Source organism: Amblyomma mixtum, chromosome 2 (assembly GCF_055824585.1).
Source record: "Amblyomma mixtum isolate Tamu chromosome 2, ASM5582458v1, whole genome shotgun sequence".
Classification (NCBI taxonomy): Eukaryota; Metazoa; Arthropoda; class Arachnida; order Ixodida; family Ixodidae; genus Amblyomma; species Amblyomma mixtum.
This window is the reverse complement of record NC_143013.1, coordinates 8,561,105-8,586,922: the sequence shown is the minus strand read 5'-3', so window position 1 is coordinate 8,586,922 and position 25,818 is coordinate 8,561,105. Positions and strand designations below refer to the sequence as shown.

Sequence of the window (25,818 nt, the reverse complement as noted above, 5' to 3'; positions counted from 1 at the left end):
TGGAGTGCCTTTCACCCAGTCCCGTGGCGGCTAGCCGCTCTGCCATCGGCGGAGTAATACGTAGTAGTCCGTAGCAGCAAATAGTCGGCGCGTATTTTTATTTCTGCGGGGTTATTTTGCGGCTATATTATCTGCGAATGAAACTATTTATTCATGGAAACCTAAAAAACAAAATAAAGCGAAAGCAAAGCCTCCACGGAGCTGGCTGAAAGGAACTTCATGCGTTGGTCGACTCCGCCCATCGTACGAGGCAGAATTAAAAAAAAAGGGCGGGAGCCGGACGTTAATTCGATTTAATTAGGGAAATCGGCCATACAGGGCAATAAGTTGCAGTTTCTAAGAATGCTTGGAACGTGTAGATCGAGTTCCCGCGGCAAAAAGACAAGTTCAGAATCCTCTTCAGTGCACCTTTAAGGGCTGCTATGAAAGGAACCACCGTTGCCCATTTACTTTTGGCAAAGACTGCACCTATTGTTCCGCAGTGGTTTTCGAAATCTGCCCACGCAAATGTATGCTTGAACTCGTACTCAGTCGCTCAGCACGCGCAAGCTACGACTGCCGAAAAGAAAAACTGCTCATGACTGCAAACACAGTCGCCCCACTTCTAACAACTCTTCCGTTCATTGCAGCGAACCGACTTCGGTATAAGCTACAAACTTTGCTCAATCAGAGTGTCTCCTTGGCACATAATTTACCCTAGCGAAACATTTACAGCCGACAGCATTCGCAAAGAATCAACTCACAGAAGAATACAAAAGATCCCGTGGCGCGCCGGAAGACGCTGCAAAGTACACTTCCGGCGATTAGAGAACAAGCTCAAAGGCGCAAACTATCCTCCTCGGTACTCCTTTCAGCGCGGCGTTGCTCTCGTTTCAACTCAGCTCGGCGCGACTCGGGAGAAGTTTCGGTTTCCCCCGTCTCTTTTTCGTTCTCGGCGCTGTTCGCTTGGCGGCGGCGGCAGCCTTTAATTCCGCGGCCGAAGCGCAGCTGCCCACACAGCGCTGCCTCGCGGTGGAAGGCGCGCGCCCGAGGAAGCAGCGGGCGCGCCATTTCATTATTTAGGCAAATCTGGTGTGTGCCGCGAGATTTGCATAACGAACCAGCTGCGCCGCAGAAGGGAGCCTCGTCTTTGGAGATTGCCTGGCTGCTTCGTCGTCGCGTGGTTTCTCTGAAACAACGTCGGCGTGGGCTGCCCCGTACGTCCGCGGAGCTTTGCGGGAAAGGCGCCCATGCAGGGGCGGCGCATCACTAACGCGTGCTCAGGGTGCGCGGAGCGCCGGTTTTTAGTTTTCCACCTGCGCGGAACAGCGAGTTGTAAATGTGCGACATGGATGAGAGGCGCCGGGGAGAGATGTTTCGGCTTTTGGATACGCGTGGGAGTGCTGTCGTGCAAGGAAATGAGCGAACGCGCGTTGTTTGTCATTGTTCTTCGGTCTGTACGCGTTGGCCTCGTGCTCGTAGACGTGACGAATATAACCGGAACTGTTGAGTTAGACGTATACTTGCTAACAGCAGCGTACGCAGATGCGCATGAATGCAGGGAGAAGGCTGATGCAAACAGAAGCGCCGCTTCACAGCTTTTTGTTTGTTGCTGTGAACTGCGAATTTATGTATACTTCCGGATGACAAGCGATATAGTTTGTTGTTACTTCTTTCGGTTGCGTAACAAAATAATTGACAGAAGAATGGGGAAAAGCAGCAGATTGACGACTTCCACCAGAGAAGGCAATGAGCCTTCCCGCTTAAGAAAGAAGAGTGAAGAGAAAGAATGTAGAAAGAGATACAGAGAACGACCCTTCGCGGCTATACCGTTTGCGAAACGACAAACAAGAAAAAGCAAGGCACTTGGAACAAGCTAAAGGGAATAATAAGGAAAGCAGTAACCGAACCACGAACAAGTACAGCTCACCAACTCGTGAAATGACTATCACGCTAGTTGGTGATGACCAGAGCCAGGAATATCTCAAAACGAAAGACGGCTTCCGGAAACAAAAGGCGACTTATAAAGCACTTGTGTTAAAACACTGAAATTTAATCAGGTTCCGTTATGCTGAATGTATTTTTATCCCTGCTACTGCTCAGAAAAGCACGGCTGTAGCCGACTAGGTCATGCCTAAGCGCCCAGAGACGACTATTGCAGTATCGTATTGGTTTTGAATCCATCGGTCATTTAAACGCCTTGAAGCCTGGCGGACGCAAATCTTGCCGAACATATGCATACCTGGAGATGCGAGCAGCAAAGAGAAGAGCCAAACGCGTCCCTGTTTCCGGTGTGGCTGCGGCGATCTGCGGGTGAGGAGTAGGAACGGCCGAAGAGAGAAATTCCCAACGAGAAAAGCATATTGGTACCCGATTTTTTTATTTTTTTTTACTAAAAGCCTTCAGGAAATAGACTGCGCAAAGCAGATGTATTTCTTGCACCCTTAAATCACCCCCCTCGAAGAGCTCTCCGTCCGTATCCAGTAACAAATTTAGCTGAACCTTGTAGACGAGCGAAAACAAAGCCAGCGGTATTTACAGGGGAAAAAATGGTGTGACGTCATTGCTACGTCATCGCATGAGATCACATCAGGCGATGCGAATCTCAGCTCTAAAGGTCGAGGTCAAAGGTCAAATGGGCACTGGTCATCGGTCACGTGGTTGCTGTTCATTAGCAATGACCATGCCATACAGGCATATCATGGATATATGCACAGCAATACACATAGTCACGCGTTATTAGACTTGGGTGGTGTGTGCTCGGTTTGACCTTGGTCGGGATTCAAGGTCAAAGCTCAAAGCCAGGAGAAACTATTAGTTGTACCCCGAGTATAGCGGAGCTTTTCCCTAAAATACCGTGTTACACTTGATTGACGAGCTCCCAACCAACTCTTGTGCCAGGGAACTCGCTCTAGTAACGCGACGAGGGAGTAGTCGGCGCCCATTACTGACGTCTTATTCCCACTGTTAACTCATGCATGCTCACGGTCAGGTGAAGATTGTTGGTTGGTTGGTTGGTTGGTTGGTTGGTTTATGGGGTTTAGCGTCCCAAAGCGACTAAGGCTATGAGAGACGCCGTAGTGGAGGGCTCCGGAAATTTCGACCACCTGGGGTTCTTTAACGTGCACTGACATCGCACAGTACACGGGCCTCTAGCATTTCTCCTCCAGAGAAATTCAACCGCCGCGGCCGGGATCGAACCCGCGTCTTTCGGGTCAGCAGACGAGCGCCATAACCACTGAGCCACCGCGGCGGCCTAGGTGAAGATTATTAAACAGTGGTTTAGTAACTCCCTTTGCTTTCATTGATGGAACTTCCTCGTGAAATCGGAAACTATACAGACAACTGGACCAAAGTTAGTTTCCTGATTTTAGATGGTGTGTAATTGTGGCTACTAAATAAGTGTACTTAGCGGAAAACAAATTTGTTCCAGCAGGTGTGGACTGGGCAGGATAAATGTACTCAGCTTTCCCGGCCTTATACTGATGCGGGATTTCACAGCAACAGGAAACTTGACGACGTCTCGTGGCAACATTCCGACCAAAGATAAGGGGATCACGTGATGCTAGTGGGCAATGACGATGTGACGCCGCAAAGTCGCCCACTTCCCCACAACGTAGCCATATGGGAGGCATGTATACGTGCTGTTCACACTCTCCTTCACCACCTCCTCCTCACCGTCGTGGAGGAGGACTCGCAACCCTCACCCCTATAAACGTGAGGGCCCGGACATGGGTCGTTTAAGTAAATGTTTATTCTTTCTATCTCTCTCCCTCTCTCATCCCCGGACGCAGCTGTCGCTGCTGAAGACGCGCAGTCCTGCCCACAAGCGGAGTAAGCAGCAGACGACGAGGATTTTCGCTCACACTGGACCGTCGTATACCAGAGCAGCGAAGGGTCTCTGGACAAGCGAAATTTACGCAATGCTCCCCCCCCACCCCCCTCCACCGCACCTGCGGAAGGAAGCCCAACGCAGCCCACGTGCGTGTTGGCGCATTAAATTAATTATACGGAAGCGCCTACGGACGGCCTTTATCCCCAGACAGAGGTGCGACAGCGCGACGATGACAAGAGCCCTTTGTGTGTCGGACTTTATTATTTCGCCCTTCCAAAGCCACGCGTCTCCATAAGCGAGGGAGGGAGGCTGAAGGGGGGAAAGCGAGCGCGGGGCGACGCGGGTGTTAGGTTCGTCAAGCGAGGGGGGATTTTCGTCGTCGGAGCAGCGCCCGAGTCCAACTCGAGTGCTAAGCCTTCTCCATTCTAATGCGACCGCTCTCGCGGCGCCGGCACAACCCTTGCCGCGCGCTTAAGCCTCGTGTGGGAACGAGCCCTTTTATTAGGATTGGCGAAGGCGTCAGCCCGCGTCCAGGGATTACCAACCTGCGGGGAGCTAGGCCGTCGTTCGGTAAGCGCTGCTCACTCGATGTCTTTGCGCCTGGCTGCGGGGCTTTCGCCGGGTAGACAACGGCGCGCGAAAATTCTCTCTGGACAAAACGCGATGAAGGCGGCTGCTAGCGGAGAGAGGCCGTGGAATACGCGGTTAAATAGGGCAGTTCCCTGAAAGCATGAAGCCGAGCAGAATGTGAGCTAAAGCGCGCTCGGTGTAGTCATCTCAGGGATTGTTCTATGCATGGTGCTCTGAGTGCATCTTTGTATAGCTTTAGCTGGGACGTGACTCCTGCCCCGTCCTGTGGTTCTTTAAACTGCGTGGCGCTTCTCGTTCAAACTGAAAGGCTTCTTTATTAATGCGAAAACATTATATGGCTATGTAGCGTCAGCAAAAAGTGTTCGCAAAACGTTTCCTCAGTTTTTGTCCGCATGATTACGTCATAAATCTGAACGGCGCAAAGGAACAAACGCAGAAGACACGGAGTGTCTTCCTGTGTTTGTTCCTTAGCGCCATTCAGATTTATGATGAACCAAGTAGCCCATCAGCAAGTACTTCTACGATTACGTTGTTCTCTGAAGATAAATGTGCGAAAGTATGATTGTGATCGATAGTGTGTGATAAAATGTTGCCATGGGAAAAATTTGGTTCATGAGATGTAATTAGTTAATGAATTAAACTCGAAAAAACGCGAAAAAATACATTTAGACGTCAAAATATATCCATGGACGTCGATGTAGTACATAGACGTCAGAACAGCCACGGACGTCGATATAGTACGTGGACGTTTTGCTTTAGCATTGCTCCAGTGCGGGTCGCCGCAGTGATCTCAAAGTTGTTTTTTTTTTTTAAATCTGAGGAATAACGCAGTTGTCGAGGACGTGCGTTTAAGTAGACATTCCGGAGACAGTGGCAGTGTCTCAGCATGTGCAGTGCTCTTAGGCAACTAATTTTTGAGTTAACACGGCAGGACTGACGCGGCATACACTTTGTTGCGACCATTTTCATATACATGGCTTGCACTGACGTCGTAGCTAGGAACCCTGGGATACTGTTCCGCCATGTTGGTGCAGTCGCAGCAGCCGTGGTAGCCGTGGTAGTCGCGTGTACAGTGTTCTGCCAACGGCGTCGCGATGGTTATCTGCGCTGTTGTTGGATGCTCCAACCGCACTTGTTGGGCGAAGTCAACAAACACCAACTTTTTTCGTCTCCCAAAGATCATCGAGCATCAGGGGGACCGTACGAAAGCCTTGTGCGCGAAGCGACGGGATGTGTGGCTGGCTCGGTTAAAACGCGCTGATCTCAACACCGAAAGGACGGGTATACGTGTTTGCGGCGCCCACTTCGTAAAAGGTAAGCCCGTCGCATATGCACAATGTTTATTCAGATGCATGACGTGCAAGCAAGGCGGAATATCTCATTTTAAACAAATTTCTCATGCATTTGTAGGCAGACCATCAAAACTGTGGGAGGAGACGGACCCGGACTGGGCTCCTACGCTTTTGCTCGGCTACAGCGCAAAACATGGCGATCCCGGACGCCACGCTCGCGCGGCAAGACGACGGACCCAGATACGTGTGGCTCAAGCTGTGCTTCAGGCTGAGGCATCAGGTACAATGGAGGCAACGAATCCGGACGTCGTTGCCGCTTCTCCGTCGTCCTCGCCGCGAGCGGAGCCCGACGTCGGTGAAGAAGACTGCGAAACAGGTGAGCGTCTTTTTTATTTTGTGCGTTTGAGGCCGGTTGCGGCGAAACAAAAAAGAAATTGGCGAGGGGAGGAGGGACTGAGTTTTTTTTTTTCATTCAGGTGGGGCACCCCAGATGTCACCCTCTTGTTTCTTTGCCAGCCTCCTGTCCCCCCTGCCCTACTACAATGCTTCCCCGCACCCCACTCCATATCTCAAGTTAATTTTTTTTTTTTGCAGCACATGATAAACTACAGAACGAAATTCATTTTGTTGCAGGGATTGCAGTCCAGACTGACCTTAAAATGAGCGACATCGAAGCATTGGAGACGGAATGTGTGGCACTCAATGAGCGTCTTTACACTTCAAGGAATGAAAGCAAGCTGCTGGAGTTGACTGAAGATGGCCTCAGATGTAGCGACGCTAAGGTTGTCTTCTACACTGGCATGGCGAATTTCACAATTCTCTATGCACTGTTTAATTTTCTTGAGAGGTTTGTGTCACACAATGCAAATAACTGTTTGGTGAAATTCCAGGAGTTCCTGCTATTCATGATGAAGCTGAAACTGAATTCACCAATCACTGACCTCGCCTTTAGGTTTAATGTGTCGGATGCCACAGTGTCACGTATCTTTGACAAATGGCTGCATTCTGCCTACTCTCGTCTAAAGTCACAAATATTGTGGCCGCAACGAAGTGCTCTGCACCGGACCATGCCACAAGCATTTTATGATTCCTTTGGGGAAAATGTTGCAGTCATAATCGACTGCTTTGAAATAAAGATAGAGAGACCATCTTCGTATTTGCCAAGAAGTGAGACATGGTCTCAGTATAAAGGCAGCAATACGGCAAAATATTTAATTGGCATTGCACCACAAGGCATTGTCAACTTCATCTCTGAAGGCTGGGGAGGGCGGTGTAGTGACAGGCACATTACTGAGCACTGTGGACTTTTAGATAATTTACTTCCAGGTGATGTAGTGCTTGCAGACCGAGGGTTCAATGTGTCCGAAAGTGTCGGGTTTTACTGTGCTAAACTTCATGTACCAGCATTCACAAAGGGAAAGAAGCAACTGTCCGCAGCAGACGTTCTGACCACGAGGAAGCTAGCTAATGTGAGAATCCACGTTGAGAGAGTTATCGGGCTTATCAGAAATAAGTATGTTATTCTGAAGGCCACGCTGCCTATTGACTATGTTGTTTGCAGACCTGGAGATAATTTGACACCTCTCGACAAGATTGTTACCGTTTGCTGTGCACTTTCCAACCTATGTCCTTCAATAGTAGCATCACTAAAACAGTGCGATGAAGACCAGGTGCCTTTCTTGGCTGGGGAATGATAATGGAAGTTATAGGTTTCAGACCCACCAAGAAACTTTTTTTTAGAAGTAATTTCACCTCAGGGGGTGGATTAAAATAAGTGTGCTGCATTAGCTTTTCATCGTCATCATCAACCTGACTATGCCCACTGTAGGGCAAAGTCCTCTCCCATGTCTCTCCAATTATCCCTGTCCTTCGCCAGCGTGCACCCACCAAACCTTCCGACGCCCCCTGCTGCCCTTGCGTTCTCTTGGAATCGACTCCATTACCCTTAAGGACCAGCGGTTATCTTGCCTTCGCAGTACATGCCCTGCCCAAGCCCACTTCTTCCTCTTGATTTTGACTAGGATGTCATTAACCCACATTTGTTCCCTCACCTACTCCGTCTACTTCCGATCTCTTAGCGTTACACCTATCATTTTTCTTTCTATGGCTCGCTGCGTTGTCCTTAGCTTAAGCTGAACCTTCTTTGTTAGCCTCCACGTTTTTCTGTCCCATAGGTGAGTACCGGTAAGATACAGCTGTTGTACACTTTTCTCTTGAGGGATATTGGTAAACTGCCATTGATCTGAGAGAACCTGCTATTTGCGCTCCACCTCATTCTGACCCTTCTAGTTACTTACCTCTCATGATCCGGATCAGCAGTCACTACCTGCCTTGAGTAGACATATTCTCTTACTACTTCCAGCACCTTGCTACCAAATGTGAACTGCTGTTCCCTTGCTAGACTGTTGAACATTACTTTGGTTTTCTGCATGGTAATCTTTAGACTCACCGTTCACCTCCTGAGTGACTTAGCAAGGCAATGTCATCAGCAAATCGCAGATTATTTAGGTACAAAGCTATCCATGGCACTGTATCTTGCATCGTTTTGTACCGTCAGTGTGGTTGCCCCTCAGATTTTTGTCAATGTTGTGTTGTTTCTGCTCCATTTGTCGTTTGAAATGCATACATTTGCAGTCGCAGCATGGTAAAGATGAATATTCCTGTTAATCATCAACAATAAAGAAAAGGGGCATGATTGACATTATTCCTTTCTTTCTATTTTGTCTCCATGTCTTAAGTATACCATACTTTGTGGCCCGCATTGAATATATACACCTCTTGAACATACGAAGCAGTGTTACTGCCTTTACCACTACACATAATGTAACATCTTGAGATGTATAAATTTTTCTGATTCGATGAAAGTTGTAGATGGACTCCAATAAAGTGGTTTTACAATGCAACTTGAACACATTTTTGTATTCCTGCAATTGCCAGCTGTGTGTTATGTTCAGTGTTGTTCTTGATGCTGATGTGGAAAGATGAATAGTGCCTTGACACAGAGGGATTGAAGAAGGCAGGGTATATTTTCTTTTTATCGGCAACAGAGAAGCTGGAAGCCAGAACTGCACTTAAGTAAAAGAGCGAGGGAAAACAGGCTAATCACTCTTGTTTTCTTTGCACTCAGGACAAAACCATTTTTTTGCTCTCGGCTTGCGCTTGAGTCCAACACAGGAAAAGTGGAACCACTTGTACTGGCATGACGCACTGTCACAACCAATCATTTTGCCAGTATCCGGTCCACGGCAGAAACAGTATTCTACACCGTCAGATGGCTTGTCCTCAAGACTGTTTTGTTGCCGTGTGAAATAGCGGCTGAACAGTTCAGGTAAAATTACCCTCTGAAAAAACTGCCGCGCACGAGCAAATATGTCAGTGCAAAACGGCTCATCACACCTTATTCTCTCAATGTGTAACACATTCGGTCCCCACACCACGAAGTCACAGAATTCAACCTGGCACACTTTCATCTGAGTCTGGATTTGATAGTAGTAAGCATGACTTTTGTCAAGCTTAAGTGTTCCATTGATGTCACTCAAACACGAATTCTTGGTGCTGATCTCTTCACCGTCTTTCAACAAAAATGGGCACTTCAACTCCACAACACCTCTCCCACAGCAGCTGCATGTGACTATGGCATCAGGTGATGCGCCAACAAATGGGTAAGCAGTGCTCAGGTGCAGCCCTGACCTTCGACACTGGAAGTCGTGGTGCTTGGTGGCTTCTTTAGCTTTGTAAGCCTCTAAAGCATCTTGCTCATGTTTCCGACCCCACATAACAGCAGGCACATTGAGAGAATTTTGTTCAGGATAATATAACGACTTCAACAGTGACAAGCTGGGGCTCTCAACACTTGTGTGACACACCCTTTTCATTACTGAAGCTGTCACTCTGCCAGCTCGGTAAAGGAACCAGTCCGATGAGTTGCTCTGGTGCCTTGTTGCAGCCTCAACTGACTTTACTGTGTCCTCTCTGACTGCAAATGTGGACAGAAAGTCGTTGGCCTTCTCCACAAGCACGTCAAGATCATTAGCCAAGTTCTCCTGTGAGTACAACTTCCTTAAGTGAGCAGGTTGTGTCCGTACAGGCTCCTGAAAACACTCGTTATATTCTGGCAGCACAGAAAATAGCGCAGGTACAACGTTGGTGTTTTGAAAAGCTCTGTAAAGTTCTCCAAGTTCTTCTTCTGTTGGTGGTGGGATATCCATTCGTTTCTTCGCTTCACTCTCATTTGAAGTGCTGCTGCTGATTGTATCATCCAGCTTTCGCTTTTTCATCCTGGATGAAGTGAAGTTGATATCTTTGAGCCTCTTGAGTTGCACTTTCTCCACATAGGCAGGAAGCCAGATGTTGGTCTTCGAGGTGCAGCTGGTGGCGTTTTTCATTTTCACTCCGGTCTCAACGGCATAAAGGCAGGCTCCCACATGAGAACAGGCCTCTCCTGCTCCTGCCATACACGTGCAGTGGGCTGTGAGCACAGCCCCACTTTTTTTGCACAAAATCCACACACGTAGAGGCTGGTCTCGCAACCTTTGTGAATGGTTCACCTGCAAGGAAAATATGGCCAAGTCCAAATTAACATTGGGCACATCTCTGCACAGGTGCACATCACTGTCGATCTTGTCGCGCTACCGGACCGTCGAAAACGGCAACAGCGATGAGCTTGATCAGTTAAGGCAGGCCATAAAAACTGCGCGACGCAACAGGCGAGACCTAAATTGTTGTTCGGCAAATCTGTAGCGAGCGATAACAATCTTCACGCGTGACCCGTTTCTTTTTCGCGCAATAACTTGTTAGGTTGCCAAAACAAAACAAATCAGCAACGGTTCCTTTCATATGCCCACAAAAATAGAATGACACGTGATGAAAAATTTGAAATCGTCCAGGTACTGTACTACATACGAAGAGAAATGAATCACTAGCCTGACCGTTAGTAAACAGTCCTTTTTAGAACTTTACTGAGCGAGTGCTTGCACTCAGTCCCTTGTGAATTCAATAAACGTTATTATTTTACTCTCATCCTTAGTAAGATCAAAGTCCTGCGGCTTACCTCTCCAAGTAGAAGTACCTTGTCATCTTGCAGTTGTTTTGCAGACAGCCCCTTCACCCGGCCGCTAGTGAAATAATTATGCGCCTCGGTGGCCTTAAATGCCTTCATTTCCTCGAGGGTCAGGAAGTTTGCCGAGAAAACGAGGTAATTGACGATGTCGCCGTAACAAACCTCCGGGAATACGTCGACATCGCTTGTCGTGTCTGTTCCCGGCCGCAGCATGAAGGGGTCGATGTTATTGCAGAGACGAACTTTTTCCGCATACCGAACGCGCTCAGACCCCGTTAGATCTGAGCGGTAGGTCGCGTCTAATGGCTGCTTACTGACAAGCGGCGGCATGCTAGACAAAAGGCAAAATTGCACGTGTTACCTCCAGCGAACACGACTAAACACATGCGGCCCGCACTCCGCCGACTCCGCTCACTGCACCAACATGTCCGCCGCAGCGCGCGCCGCCGGACGTGACGTCACATGCAAGCCATGTATACTTTCACATCGTTTCAGAACGAGGCTGAGTTTACACGTATTTTTAGGAAGCATCCGCCAAAAGACAGTGGTATGCAAGAGGGACGCGACTGCAGCGTTTCCCCGGCGGTCGATGGTCGCCAAGCCGCGGTGTCAACTCTGTGCGGCGTGTGTTTGCACGATCAGCCTCATTTGGATGCCAGTGGAGAAGTGAACCCTTAAGGATTGGACAGACTTTCGGTAACTGTTTGCGTACTGTATTTTTTTTCTTTCCTTCGACTTCTCTCACAAGCACCTCGACAGCTGACCTAAAAGCTAACGCACGCCTATGATAGAAGGTAAATTAGTGTCATGCTGCTAATATTGAGCTTCACAAACAAACAAAAATTACGAGACAGTAAGACATCTGATGCGACAGTTCTGCAGTTTGATTTACTCTCGGTGATTAATTTGACGCTTTTGCTATAATGGGAGGCTTCACACACGGCACAGAATTTTTCAGGAGGGGCAGGTAGGCGGAGGAGGGTGGAGCTTCTGTTAGGGTGGAGATATATAGGCGAGAGGTAGATCGCGAATGACGGTGGGTGGTTTGGCAGCAATCTACCTCAGGGGTTGTAGTGGAGAGGTGACTGCTGGGCGATGCTTTTGGAGTTGCAGCTGACCCACTGTGTCTTTGAATTCGATTTCTTCATCGTAGTAGTGGAGGTGGTGGTTGTAGTAGTATGTCGTAGTAGTAGTAGTAGTAGTAGTAGTAGTAGTAGTAGTAGTAGTAGTAGTAGAAGTAGTATGTTGCAGTAGTTAGTAGTAGTAGTAGTAGTTGTGGTAGTAGTAGTAGTAGTAGTAGTAGTAGTAGTAGTAGTAGTAGTAGTAGTAGTAGTGGTGGTTGTAGTAGTATGTCGTAGTAGTAGTAGTAGTAGTAGTAGTAGTAGTAGTAGTAGTAGTAGTAGTAGTAGTAGTAGTAGCAGTAGTAGTAGTAGAAGTAGTATGTTGCAGTAGTTAGTAGTAGTAGTAGTTGTGGTAGTAGTAGTAGTAGTAGTAGTAGTAGTAGTAGTAGTAGTAGTAGTAGTAGTAGTAGTAGTAGTAGTAGTGGTGGTGGTGGTGGTAGTAGTAGTTGTAGTAGTAGTAGTAGTATGTCGTAGTAAGTGGTAATAGTAGCAGTAGTAGTAGCAGTAGTAGTAGCAGTAGTAGTAGTAGTAGTAGTAGTAGTAGTAGTAGTAGTAGCAGCCGTAACCGGCGTTGCGTTGCCATAGAAACCACTCGGAGGGCGGCTACCGCGGAAGTTGGAGGGTACGGTGAGAGCATAAGCAGACGCGGGCGCTGGGTAGTTTCCACGGCAACCACCCGGTGTGCAGTTACCCTATAGTAGCAGGAGAGTTACCTTGCAAGGAGGAGGGTATGGCGAGAGCGTATGAAGGCGTTACCGGAGAGTGGTTACCGGCAGGTGGTTGCCATGAAAGGCAAAGATGTGGCGAGAGCGGAGGAATCGCCAACCGGAGTGTGGTTACCCTGGAAGGAGGAGGGGGTGGCGAAAGCGTAAAAAGACGCAGGCTGAGGGTGGTTGCCATGGAAACCAGCCTGAAGGTAGTTACCTGGAATGAGGAAGAGAAGGGTTCTTGTGGAAGCAGGAGGGTAAGAATGCGTAACCTCGAGGCGGTCACCGCGGGAACCATCCGGATGGTGAGGCCGTGAAACGGGGAGGGAGAGTACGGCAAAAGCGGAGGATTATAGCGCGGTTCATTTGAGGCAGCTGCTAAGAAACGCGTCACCCGAGGAGTGGGCCAACGGTGGCGTCGCGCGCCTACAGCTGCGCACTGGGGAGGAGAGCTGGTCGAAAATCGAGTATGTGGGGAAAACTAAAACAAGCCCACTAAAGCTATGCAGATGTGAATTTGCTTTCATATTCTCTGCCTCAAAATATCGTAAAATATATATTCCTTAACAGCTGTCACTGAGTCTCGCGTTACACAGTGGTAACCGTCCTTTAAGTTTGTTTTTTTTTTCAGTCCACAGCTGCGTGGGCATAGGTGGAGGCACTGCGGAAGTTGACGGTAGGAGGATTAGTGGTGGACGGAGCGTCTGGAGGGGGAAGGTTGGCGGACAGGGGATGGGGAGGTGGATCAAGGGTGGCGGTGGGTAGGCGGGCAGTTCCCTTGCTAGGGGCGTGCATTGTGGAGATGTCTGGTGGGTATACGCTTCTAGGGGTGGAATCTGGCGTCAGTAGACTTTGCAACCACGGCCTGACGCCATATTCCTCGGGGGTGAGGGTACTGTTTGCGAAATAAAAGCAAAAATACTAAATCACAAACCTTCAGAATGACCCATTCGGAAGCAAAGATTCGAAAGCCTGGTATGGGATTAGAACCGGAGGTTTCTGTGAGGCCAGCGGCAGCATGTGCGGTGGCATGGCGCATCACGCCACTCCTTTTACCTTAGTAGTAGTAGTAGTAGTAGTAGTAGTAGTAGTAGTAGTAGTAGTAGTAGTAGTAGTAGTAGTAGTAGCAGTAGCAGTAGTAGTGTACGACTATTTTTTTTGAAAAATAACAGATTTTGTCGTTGGTGAGGAGGAGGCTAAATGGGATTTCCCCCTGATGAGGCTCTCTCATCCTTAAGCAGTGGAAACTACTTAATTAAAGAATTCAATCGGAAACGCTTATGATACGATACATTATACAGAATTTCATTACAGCCAAATTGCAGTTCCAATGCATGCGAAACATGTATGCAAAGTACAGTTACGTCAGTACACAAAACGCAGTTAATGAAAATACCAGGAGTATTATGTAACATTTTGGACATCTGTCTTCATGCCAGGATCCTCTGCGCTAATTCTAATCCTCTGAAGCGTTTTGCTGTCTTTCATATCCACGGTCATGAAGTGCCTTCTTTCCGCCGTTGCTTGACACTGCCGTCTCAGGCTGGACTTGCTGCATTTGGAAGCCAAGCTAAGCCATATGACAACACCATCGGCTATTTCCGCTTGAATGCGTGAGGATTTTGTTTTGTTTGTTCAAAGCCGAATGCAGGCGAAAAGTCCTTCATACATGGTAAAGTTGGGCGAAAGTTTCGTGTTAGTTTCGCGAATGCCTGAAGAATAACATCAACTATCCCGACAGGTGAAAAGTTGTTTTAAAATAGGTGGCCGCTGCTCAAAGTCGGGAGGCTGCGTCCGAGCTGTTAACGCTGTTGGTTTGACTGACTCCATTATTAATTCTGGCTCGGCAAGCAGTCTCGGAGTTCTTGAGCTGAGCAAAACAGAAGCGGCAAGAAAAAACAAAGAAAGAACGCTAGGAACTAGTTAAAATCGGAACACGAATGACAGGCTGAGGGCGAAGCAAGCTGACAGCAAAGCAAAGACATTTAGCGCAGTGACTCAGCGTTGCCGGAGCGACGGAGCAATGGAAGCATGCAGTCGAGTATGCGTTCAGACCATGCGCGCATATGCGGCGAACCGCTCCACCAGCGGGGGTCTGACGAGCGCTTTAAAAGCCGAGGGGTGAAACACAAGTCGAATTTTCAGTGACGGGCCCGCGCCCCCTTCGTTTGCCATGCTTTTTTTTATTTTTTATCTTAGCCCTTCTCTAGCTGCGCCTTTGCTCCTGCACCGACTACCATTGTGGGTTGCGCTGCCCGGACACATGAGGTGTCGGAGATTTTCGCTGCAGTTTGGTGCAGTAGTGCACGGCTTGGAGCGACGAATGTGCTACGCTGGTGCCATAGGGCGAGAGGAGAGACCCACAGGTTCGAAGAGCCAGTTGCGGTTTCCACCATTCGCAGTGGAACGAACAGGTGCAAAGGCTGCCCGCTACATAGGCACGTTACTGAATATTACGCAACCGACTTGTTGCTTGCCTAGTTCCTAGTATATGCTTAGGCCCAAAGAGGGGCGCATATTACAGTCAAACCTCGTTATAACGAAATGAAGGATATAACGAAGGAATAACGATTCCCCTTGGGAGCTCGGTCAACACGGGCTATAACGAAGCTACGGCTATAACGAAGTAAAATTCGGGCCCCTTCAACTTCGTTATAACGAGGCTCAACTGTAGTACAAAAAGAGGAAGCAGGACGAACAAGCGTCAGTGCCAGCTGTTTAGACAGTGGAGCTGGTAGTGGCCTCTGACATTTGGTATACTGGCCACGGTGCTAGTGACGCTCGTCTTGAGCCTTCTTTTTGTGTAAGTGTGCGTCAGACTATTCTTTATTCTAGGGTATTCTTACGGAGTTATAAAATGGTGCGTGGCATGAGTTATTCTCGGTTACTCCCTATACAGAAACAGCAGGAAGGTTCAGAGACGGTAATCGTTAGTCACGAAGTTTTGTTGTTCAATGTCTAGAAGTGCAGGAGGAAGACGATAGATAACGGCGCATTGCGCTTCAAGAATCATGTGATTCGGACAAATGAAATCGAATGGCATGTCCTCGCAGTGAGCCCGATTGACAGAAAAGACTACATGCGGTTTCTCAAAGCTCCACGATGGGTCATACGATGGGACGAAACTTGCCTTATCACTTGTCACAGAATGTGTGAGTCCAATTGCGTCGTGTCAGTGCACTGCACACAACTATGAAGCCTTCCTAATCGTGTGCGCGCGCGCGGTTCTTTGTCCGCGATTTCTTCGAACCGCGCCCCGAGCCGCGCAATGGGTCGGAGCCCCAGCGGACTTATCTCGGGCCGCGTCTCGTGTCACAGATGAAGCGGACGGCTGCTGCGGGGCCCCTGGCGAAACTGCGCCCCGCTAGCGCGGCCCGCGGTGCGGGACCGGTCTCGTGGGGAATGCGTCCAACTGACGCGCACGCGCCGGTTTCTCCTGGTGTGTAAATGACACCACTGAGCCTCCCTCGCTGTCCCCCGTTGCCGCCCACGAAGGCGACGTTCTCCGTTTTCATTGTTTCTCACTCGCACCCGGCTGTCATGGCTGTCCTGCTTATCGGCATCAAGCAGCTTTTCAACGTTCCAAGCTCCGGGAGGAAAGGAAAAAGCTATAGCGGAGTTTGATGAATAAGTAAAAAGTGACTAAAGAAATTTGTTCCTGCGTAAAGGGTATGCGTCCCGACGACTCATCATTGTGTTAGCCACAGGCATCACCTTATTTTCGAATTCTCTGTCGGCTCACTGCTAGTGGCAGTAGTATAGTGGTGGTGGTGGTAGTAGTAGTAGTTGTAGTAGTAGTTGTAGTAGTAGCAGTAGTTGTAGTGGTGGTGGTGGTAGTAGTAGTAGTAGTAGTAGTAGTAGTAGTAGTAGTAGTAGTAGTAGTAGTAGTAGTAGCAGCAGTAGTAGGGGTGTTTATTCGTAGAATAAAGACCGAAAGCGATGTCTGATGTCGTAAGTGCGTCTCCACAAACACAACATGCAAGCATGCTACGGCGACATCGAGATGCGGAGGCGATACTCACGACGGTTCGTCGAGAACAACGGCCGACGTGCACATTGCGAGGCGTTCTGAAGCCGCAGGGGAACGCCGAATATGTCTTGCTTCTCGACAGCACCGTCCTTTTCCCTCCCTTCCATCACGTTTGCCGCTGCCGTGGTTCAGTGGCTGCTGTCCCTAAAGACGCGGGTTCGATCCCGGCCGCGGGGGTCAAATTTCTGTGGAGGCGAAATTCTACAGGCCCGTGTACCGTGCGATGTCAGTGCCCGTTAAAGAACCCCAGGTGGTCGAAATTATCCTGAGCCCTCCACAACTGCGTCCTTCAATCAAATGTTATGTAAATTTTAACCAGCCCATTGTTTGAAGCTTTGTGTACTCGGGTTATTTATGTCCTAATTTACCATGTCGTACTGATGCACTTCTTCTACTGTAGTATTGCTCTTTGATTACGGGGTTGCGTGTCGGCAGCAGCTGAGGGGGCGCGGTCCCGTCAGACACGTATACTGCCTCTTGTCGTGTCCTACAAGGCATTTCTGTGATTGTTTTGGAGAAGTAAGGAAGGAAGGAAGGAAGAAAGAAAAAAAGAAAGAAAGAAAGAAAGAAAGAGAGAAAGAAAGAAAGAAAGAAAGAAAGAAAGGAAGAAGGAAAGAAAGAAAGGAAGAGAGAAAGAAAAAGAGAAAGAAAGGAAGGAAGGAAGGAAGGAAGGAAGGAAGGAAGGAAGGAAGGAAGGAAGGAAGGAAGGAAATAAAGAAAGAAAGAAGGAAAGAAAGTCAACGTAGTCCTTCGTAGAGAAAGTAATTAAATCCCAATCAAGAAAGGTGCTATATTCGGATATAACTCAAGAACGAATCGACGGATTCCTCTCAAAGAATCCCCTCCAGCCAATGGCGTCAACCGAGTTTCATGACGCCGCGGCTGATCCGATTGAGCCCTGGTTATTCCCAATGCAACTCCTGCGATTTCACCCTAGCAGGTCAAAGGGAATTGTTCAAGTGGAAGAGGGGGATGATCTATCACGGGGGATAATCGCTCGACGCCATTGGCTGGAGGGGCTCCTTTGAGGGGCATTTGCCGCTTCGTTTTATCCCAGTGTAGGCATGGGAGACACGATCTATCCAGCACCATGCATTCACCGCGTGTTTACACTGCAGGAGGTATTCAGGAAACTGTGTTGAGAAGAGCTAATGGACAATACCTCAGAAATATGCGATTCGCTGATGGCATTGCCTTTGCTAAGTAACTCAGGGGACAAACTGCAGATCACGATCGAGAACCTAGACGGGCAACGCAGAACGGTGGGACTAAAAATTAGTTGAAGAAATCGAAAGTAATGTTCATTGGTCTCGGAAGGGCACAACAGTCTACACTGCGAAACATTGGGAGTTGTCAGGGAATATATCTATTTAAGGCAGGTAGTATCCGCTGACTCTGGCCATGAGAATGAAATAACTAGAATAATATGAATGGGGTGGAGCGCATATGGCGGGTTCTCTCAGATCACGAATGGCAGTTCACCAGTATCCCTCAAGAGCAAAGTATACAACAGCTGTGTCTTACCGGTACTCACGTACGGAGCAGAAACGCGGAGGCTAGCAAAGGGGGTTCAGCTTAAGTTAAGGACAGCGCAGCGAGCTATGGAAAGAAAAATGATAAGTGTAACGTTAAGAGGCAGGAAGACGGCAGAGTGGGTCGGGGATCAAACACAGGTTAGTTGCTTGGTTTGGTTTTATGGGGTTAAACGTCCCAAAGCGACTAAGGCCATGAGAGACACCGTAGTGGAGGGCTCCGGAAATTTCGACCACCTGGGGTTCTTTAACGTGCACTGACATCGCACAGTATACGGACTTCTAGAATTTCTCCTCCAAAGAAATTGAACCGCCGCGGCCGGGATCACAGGTTAGTTGCATCCTAGTCGAAACCAAGAAGACGAAATGCGCTTGGGCAGGGCTTGTAATGCGAAGACAAGATAACCGATGGTCATTGAGGGTTAGGTGGGTGGATGTGATTAGGAAGCTTGTGGGGACAATGTGGCCGCAGCTGACTCGGGAAGAATATGTGGGAGAGTCCATTGCCCTTCCTGCAGTGAGTGTAGTTAGGTTGATGGCGATGATGAACTATTTCTTGAATTCTCTTCTAAAAACAATGGAACTGCGGCGATGCGTTCATCTATTATTCCCCCCCCCCCCTTTTTTTTTTACGGAACCCTCACGAGTCGCTGACAATGAATCCTTGAATACTGCGACCCGTGCATGGGTATATATGGTTAAAGTGCGGCAAGTCGTCTTCCTGTTTTGGCAGGGGCATGCACCGAAAGAAGAAAACGTGTCAGGAGAGTAAAAATGCCTGTAAAAAGTACCCAGCGTGGCGGCGACGGCGGTTGCTTTTTACACGCATTACAAGCCGAAGGGGCCACAAAGATTTCAGCCGGAGAGCATGCAGCGTCTCTCGTATAATACACCTTCTGCAAAGCCGTCCGCCACTCGCTCCCTCATACACACTCTCTGGTTCCGCACAAAGCCAGAGAGCGGCACGCCAAAGTTATTACTCGGCCGGCAGCATCTCTCTCGCTCAGGAAGTCACGCTCGCTTAGTGTGTTTGCATCGCGAGGCTCGGGAAGTTGCGCCGCGACTCCGAAAATGAGAGACGTCTTCATAAACGGTGCCCGCATCCCTCCATTGTTTTTCAAGCGCGAGGCGCACGCAAAGGGGTGGCGGGCCGTCGCCGACGGTTGTTTGTTCTGCTTGAAAATCTGGATTAAGAAACAACGGATATAAACAAGAGCATTCTTTCTTTGCGCGCTCGTGCTCCGTCAGATCTTCGTTCTCGAGCTGCTTCTTCGTTGGAAGGTGCCGGGCATTTCCGAGACTACCCCCCCCCCCCCCCCCCCCCCCTCTACCCTTCTTCCGCCTGGTTCGGGCGCTGACAGCGCCTTCATACGCCTCCAAGCTACGCTGCCACCGCTCGATTAGGTCGCGTACGCACAGAACGGGCGAGACCGAGCCATGTAGATATACTACTATAGAAGACGAGCCCATGTAGTTGTTTCTAATTGCGGTGTTTCTAACGCAGCGCTACAAGTGAGACGGAGCACTTCGACATTGTCCCCTCTTTATACGGCGCCGTTCCACGTTCTCGGCCCGGCGGTGCCCAAGAAGGTCCGCCGAGACGAAAACGGAGACGCGTATACGTCCACGTCTCGGAGACCCGTGGCAGGTCGCAAAACGGATGACGTTATTGTACGGGAAAGGTCCCGCGCCTCTTCCCTTCCTTGAAGGCTTTTTTGGTGCGTCCACCGCCGCCGCATTACGCGTGACATTACAGCTGCCCCGCACTGCGGTGCTTGCGAGCATCGCATTAACGCGCCTGTCGGCGCCACTCTGCGCGCGCGGGCACGCCACGGGAAAGGGCGCTCCCACAACTGCGTACTCAGAGGAAGAACGAGAGCAGTGCGCCCTGGCGGAGCTGCTGGCACTGACACTCATTTGCTCGGGGATGATTGGGATGCCCCCCGGCGGCCGGCGGACACAATTACACAGCGAACATGAGCGCCGCCATGCGGAGCTCTCTATATCCCAGCGCGCCCGCGCGAACGTTTGCATGTTTGGAGGGCCGCGCCAGTTCTTGCTCGCCGTCGCTGCCCATGCAGCGCCTGCTGTTCGTTCGTGAAGCGAAGATCGCTTGACATCGCGGAGCCTGAGTTAGCTGTTAACGCGGATAAATCTTGCGGCCGCGCCGCGAGCTGCCTGCCCCGTCGGGTCGGCCAGGAAATGGGCTGCGAAGGCAGGCTTGCGAGGACTCGCTTGGACGCCGAGAATACACAGAGTGTTTTAATCACGAGCTGTCCCCTTGCCATGAACTTAGTTGTTGGGAAGAGGGGTAGGAGGCGAAGGGGACTGCTTGAGAAACGTGCGATAGAAAGAAAACGAGAAATACGCGGACGGAAGGGCTTCCTCGGGGACGCGCTCGCGTAAAAGGATGCAAACAATGCTGAACGCTTCGCTGCCAGGCAGGAAAGCCGTTGGCGAGAAGCGTAAGAGGCCCATTTCCTTCTTACGCCACTGCTCTGCGGAGAGGGAAACGAATTTGTTATTCTGTTTCCCAGACGGAATTTGTCTCGTGTTTTTTTACGTGTACCGGCTGCTCGCGCGGGATTTTCGCTCGAGCCGAAATTTGTTTCCCACGTAAGTGTTCTTCCCTTGGAAGTTGGAAGTATACTATAGCGCTTGCGATGAATTCTGAAAAGTAGTTTCAGAAAAAACAGATTCCATGCGTGTGAGCAGCGAACAGAGAAGAACGTGGAACACTGCGCAGAAAACAGAGGGCGCTGCAAGCGCTTGGAGCTGTATACTCGTGTATTTTGTACACTCCCACTTGACTATTGTTTCCATGCCGCTTGCCTTGAATACTTGTCTGGCCGAGCGACTATACACAACAGCAGCTCTTCGTACATTCTTGGAGCACTTCTTCCGCGCACCTCGAGTGGGAGCCAATTCCGGGCTTTTCGCGGCCATAAATATCTTCTCTCTTCTCATCCGAACTGCGATGCATTCCACGTCTGGTGCGGTAAAGGCGGCTACCGGTCCGCCCCGCTTTATTGTCTCGCTGCAGAGGGCGCTGTCGACGCACCGCCCGTGCTTGCTGCGCGCACTCAACTACCAAGTTTCTTCCCTGCGAAACTGCAGCGAGAGAGCGCCTCAAGACGCAAATCGAGTCATACCAGGAACCGTTGGGTGAGGCACCGAACAGAGCAAGTACGCGCGGCTGCAGCGGAGGCGTCAGCTTCATATTAGAGCCAGCGGTTCGCGGCGCCATTCCTCGCATGCGCGGTGTTTCTCTTGAGTCTCGTCGCTACAGAACGTGCTATAGTTCCCTGTTCGTACCAGAGGCTGCTGCTTCTTTCCAGACGGTTCTGCGCGGGGCATTTTTTTTTTTTTTTTTTACCCTGGGCATCGGCACCACTCAAGGCCCAGCAAGGAACGTAAAGGAGCGTACGCGAAGAGCGCGTCTGCGAGCAACGCGAGCCGAGTTTAAAAGCGAATAACACTTTTGTTTCCGTTCCGTTCTGTCGTCAGCGGGAAGAACAAAACCCAAGATTACTCTACACGGCCTGCATCCCCGAAACAATGGCGCCGCCGTTATCTCAAACGTGCCGTGACTCTGGCTTGAAACCCGGGGAATAATCGTGCGGTACCTTTTCGGGAGCGCAAACACGCGATGTCTTCCTAACTTATGTTTCCTCAAACTTTCCATCTTCGCATTTATATAGGCCGGCGTTCGTGAGGCATCTCGAGAAAGTTTTTAAAACGCGTTCTACAGACGCTTCCGTGCCGCGCTAAACTCGGGCTAAACTTTGAGCTCCGCGGTTTTCGCGGTTATTTTTCGTCCGACTCCTTAACGAGCACGAAAGCCATTTGCTTTTCTTTCGTGTGCTTGTCCGAGGACTGGCGTGCATATTTCAGCGAAATTGCGGACGCGAGGAGAAGGTAAGGCTCTGTGGAGTCCCCCCGCTTTGTCCTGTGAGTTTCCTCCGAGAGGTATATTAAGGCAACGTTTCGTTAAGCTACTTTTAACTCCGTTGTGCTTGAGTCACGTTTCCGCGTACACGTCCGAAAGCTATGGGTGGCAAACGTCGTTTCCTTAGTTACGACCATTGCAGAACTGCTAGTTATTTCTTTGCTCCAACTCCTCGCGCCCCCGCCAGACTACGAGAGGGAGGGTTCCTAACAGGAGTGGAACGGCTTCCAGAACTTCCTCAACATTGCTATGAAACATCGAAAACAACTTAATTCACGTAGAACCCTCACAGAAATTTTGGCCTCGGTTAAGAATGGACAACGGCAATCGTAGCCGCACTGCATTCCCTGAACATTCCCCCTCCCCCTTTCCCTTTCTCTCCAGAGCACCGCCCACCTGATGACGTTGCCACGTATAGCGCACGAGCGCGCAATGGTCAGCACTGTGAGTGGTCGTACCGTATCCGCATCATCATACGTGCCTGCTTCCATGATCTGGGACCGTCCTTCGGGACGTGGACCTAAGGTACTCAAAACAAAAGGCATGTCACAAATCATTCTTCCACAGCTGCGTACCTCTGGTCAGGTTTCCACGATCAGAACACTTCTGGTGTGTCTCGCTGTGTACCGTTTTATCGCTTCCTTGACCGCATTACGCGGGGTAGTGCTTCGAAAATGAATTAATGCAGGTCATTCTCCTCGATTTATCACTTTCTCTAAATTCAGTAGGAATTACTACTCTTTCCAGGTGTGTGCCAATTCTGGGCATTTTCAAGCAACTAATCGCATGTCCTTGTAAGCAGTTCCGCGGCTCGCATAATGGGCCATAATGACTCCTTTTTAACTATAAGCTCCGGTGGAAGTTATATCTAACTGTGAGGATAGGTAGGCTTCCCGTGGTTGCCGTTTGCGACGGTTACGGTGCATCGACCGTGAGTCCGCGAAACGTGACTAAAAAAAAAAAAGACAGTGCCAGTCTTTCCGAGGGAAAAAAAAAACATCCCAAAGAAGTCGTAGTGATCACTGCACGCTTTCTCTAGTCCTCATCCCTGTGGACTCTTATGACTTCCACGAGCGTAATGGAGCGCTTCATTGCATGAATCATACTCCTGTCACACCAGCAAATTTAATGTCATTCTAATCAAACGGCATTATCATTTAATTTCATTAATCTGCTGCTAAACGAGAGCATTTAATGCCGTCATGTTCGAATAATGTTTGCCATCTAATGAGCCTGGGGAACTCACCCGCATTCGATCTCGAACCAAAGGTGTACTCTGTAGACGAGACACACACCAGACAATAGCAACGCGAAAAACTAATGTGTGCACTGCCATGGTTAAAAGTTTATTCATTGAGTTCTGCAAAACAAAATGCAAAATTGGTGCGAAACTTGAAACTATTCGCACTCGAGGCTGTCGAGGATAGCTATTACTCTCAGTTTCGGCAGCGGCCGAGCAGGAAGCACGGCCCTGCCCGAAACAGTCTATTATTTTGGGTTCTGCGTGTCTTGTAAGTTGACCTTCCATATACGTTTAGCTCGAAAGTTTTAAAGCTGTGATTGAGCGCTTCACCTATTAATTCCAAGCTCCGCCGTGTCAGCAATATTGTTTGCTTGCATTAATTAGATTTGTGGTTGACTTATACTTCGCTTCGTTTCTGATGGCTAAAGTGCTGCAACACGGCCGTGAACAATATTTGAAGCTCATAATATTGCATAGAAAGATTTACGCCCGCTTTAAAACTGCTACACAACAATTTCAAACACCTTTAATCCGGACTGATGTCCCTTACTTCGTTTTTTTTTCACTGATCGTCCTTGCTATCATTTGCAAATGACCATTTTTTTACATTGTGGCACCCAAAGAGACCATTCGATTCGAATGACATTAAACCTTCCATTGTGACAGGGGTATGGGAAGCAAACCCCATCGGGCTGCACAATTTTGGCAAAGGCTGTATACGCTCAAGACTGCCTGGACGGTGAAAGTTTGCGGCTGGAAAATATATCACGCCAATGGCGACGTTGTTTACGCGGGTGGCAGTTCCATATTCAGCTTTCGCTGCATATATGACAACAGAGGAGGGCGACCAGGGTATGAAGCTGGCTTTTTCTGTGTTTTTGCAGCATGCCTTCCCTCTCCGACACTGCGGGCGCCGAACGCTCCCTACCGCTCCCATCTGTCCCTGCTCGCTCCGTTGGGGACTGTGCCGGTCCATCTGTCCGGCCCCAAATTCAAGCACGAGTGGGGAAATAACTGTCGGCTCGGCGCCCCACGTCCCCCGCAATCGTGAAAGAGGTCGCCACGTGCGAGTCCGCTCACGGCTTCTCCGGAGGGTTCGGACGTTCGAACAGCATGCCCCCTATCGGTCATTACGGACGCGTGTGCACGTGTGTACGTGTCTGCGTGTGAGTCCTTTATGCGTGACGTCACTCCGGCTTTATTCGCTTCCTCGGGGTCACCAGCGGAGTCGAAGATGGGCCCGCAGAGGTTTCCTCGTCAATGACATGGTTAGCGAGGGAATAAATGAGTTATTCACTCTTTGTTGATTTGTATAAATACTTGTTCAGGAAGGGCCCTTTTCCATATAGGCCTCATCTTACGATTTGTATGTATATGTTTGCTTGTTTGTTTAGCTGCTGCCTGCTTGGTTGTCCTCTCTAATTTTTTTTTTCGCTTTGTTTGCTGCTTACACGCGTGCTGGCTTCTTTCCCAAACTAAGGTTATGTTGTGAAGCTACGCATGCGCTCTTGGACTGCCTGGTCTGTGTGATTTCTGCTCGCCACTTTTTTGTTGCATGCGAGGCGACGCACTCACTATCTGCGGTCTGAGCAGAGCCCCGTTTCATAGCGTGCAGGCACGATTGAGCTAATCCACCGAATTGCCTTCCATCGGGCAGCGGATTTTCTGCTGGGCGCGTCGACCTTCCCGACCACCCCCGGTGTGAGCGCTGCCCCCAACAAAAGGGGGCTTTGCCTTCTGGTCGTAGCGGACGGAGTGTGACCAGGATAGACGAGAGAGCAACGCGTGCTGTTCTGTGCCCGTGTCTGACGTCACCCTTTTCGCCGGCTAGCGGAAAATTGCCCCTTCATTGCTGGCGATATTCATCTTTCATTTTGCTGACTGTGAGGGTCGGCAACTGCAGCTATCCAGATGGAACTCGAATTACCTTCACGGAACAGGGGAGAGTGAAAGTGGATGTCCTTTGACAGTTGGATTTAACATTATAACCCATCCCAGTGTCAAAGTGGCTGTGACGTTTTGCCCGTGGACCCGAGTCGTGAGCCTTCATGGTCGGTTATTGTCGCCGCACTTACGGAGAAGGCGTTTTATGAAAACGGCTTTGCGCAGAGATTTTGGCACAATAACGCAAGCTGGACGCAAATCATTTAGATCTCTTCCCGCTACTGTGGTGCCCATAGTCCGGAAGTAGTTCCGAAGCGCAAGAATTCATCGGTTTCTTCCATACCAGTAGAGTATGTGTGCTAGAAGAATCATAGATACAAGCGTGATACTAAGTGATCTTATGCATTATTAATGTGCAATTAATTCAGTGTGCGAATTCAGCTCAGAAGCAAAGTGGAGGGCGTACAGACGAGTCGGCTAGTCCATAGTTTTGTTTTTGATGTGGGAGGTACGGCTGACCGGCAATTCGGACACTGGCCAGTAGTACTTTTGGTGGGTCATGCCGAGACGGTGGCCGCTACCTATGCCCACGAGCT

General features: G+C 49.5%; 2 protein-coding genes across 2 annotated transcripts; one reads left to right on the top strand and one right to left on the bottom strand.

The window, feature by feature from the left end:
- The first annotated feature begins 5,499 nt into the window (after positions 1-5,499).
- LOC149358346 (uncharacterized) lies at positions 5,500-7,427 on the top strand. Its single transcript, XM_089568820.1, has 3 exons — positions 5,500-5,719; positions 5,816-6,073; positions 6,331-7,427. The coding sequence occupies exons 1-3, from the start codon at positions 5,500-5,502 to the stop codon at positions 7,389-7,391; spliced, it is 1,539 nt and encodes a 512-aa protein (XP_089424946.1). The 3' UTR covers positions 7,392-7,427.
- A 1,208-nt stretch (positions 7,428-8,635) lies between these two features.
- On the bottom strand, positions 8,636-11,012 carry LOC149358345 (uncharacterized). Its single transcript, XM_089568819.1, has 2 exons — positions 10,748-11,012; positions 8,636-10,244 (listed from the first exon to the last, which is right to left on the bottom strand). Exons 1-2 carry the CDS (start codon positions 10,967-10,969, stop codon positions 8,796-8,798), a joined length of 1,671 nt encoding a protein of 556 aa, XP_089424945.1. The 5' UTR covers positions 10,970-11,012; the 3' UTR covers positions 8,636-8,795.
- Between the last annotated feature and the right edge of the window lie 14,806 nt (positions 11,013-25,818).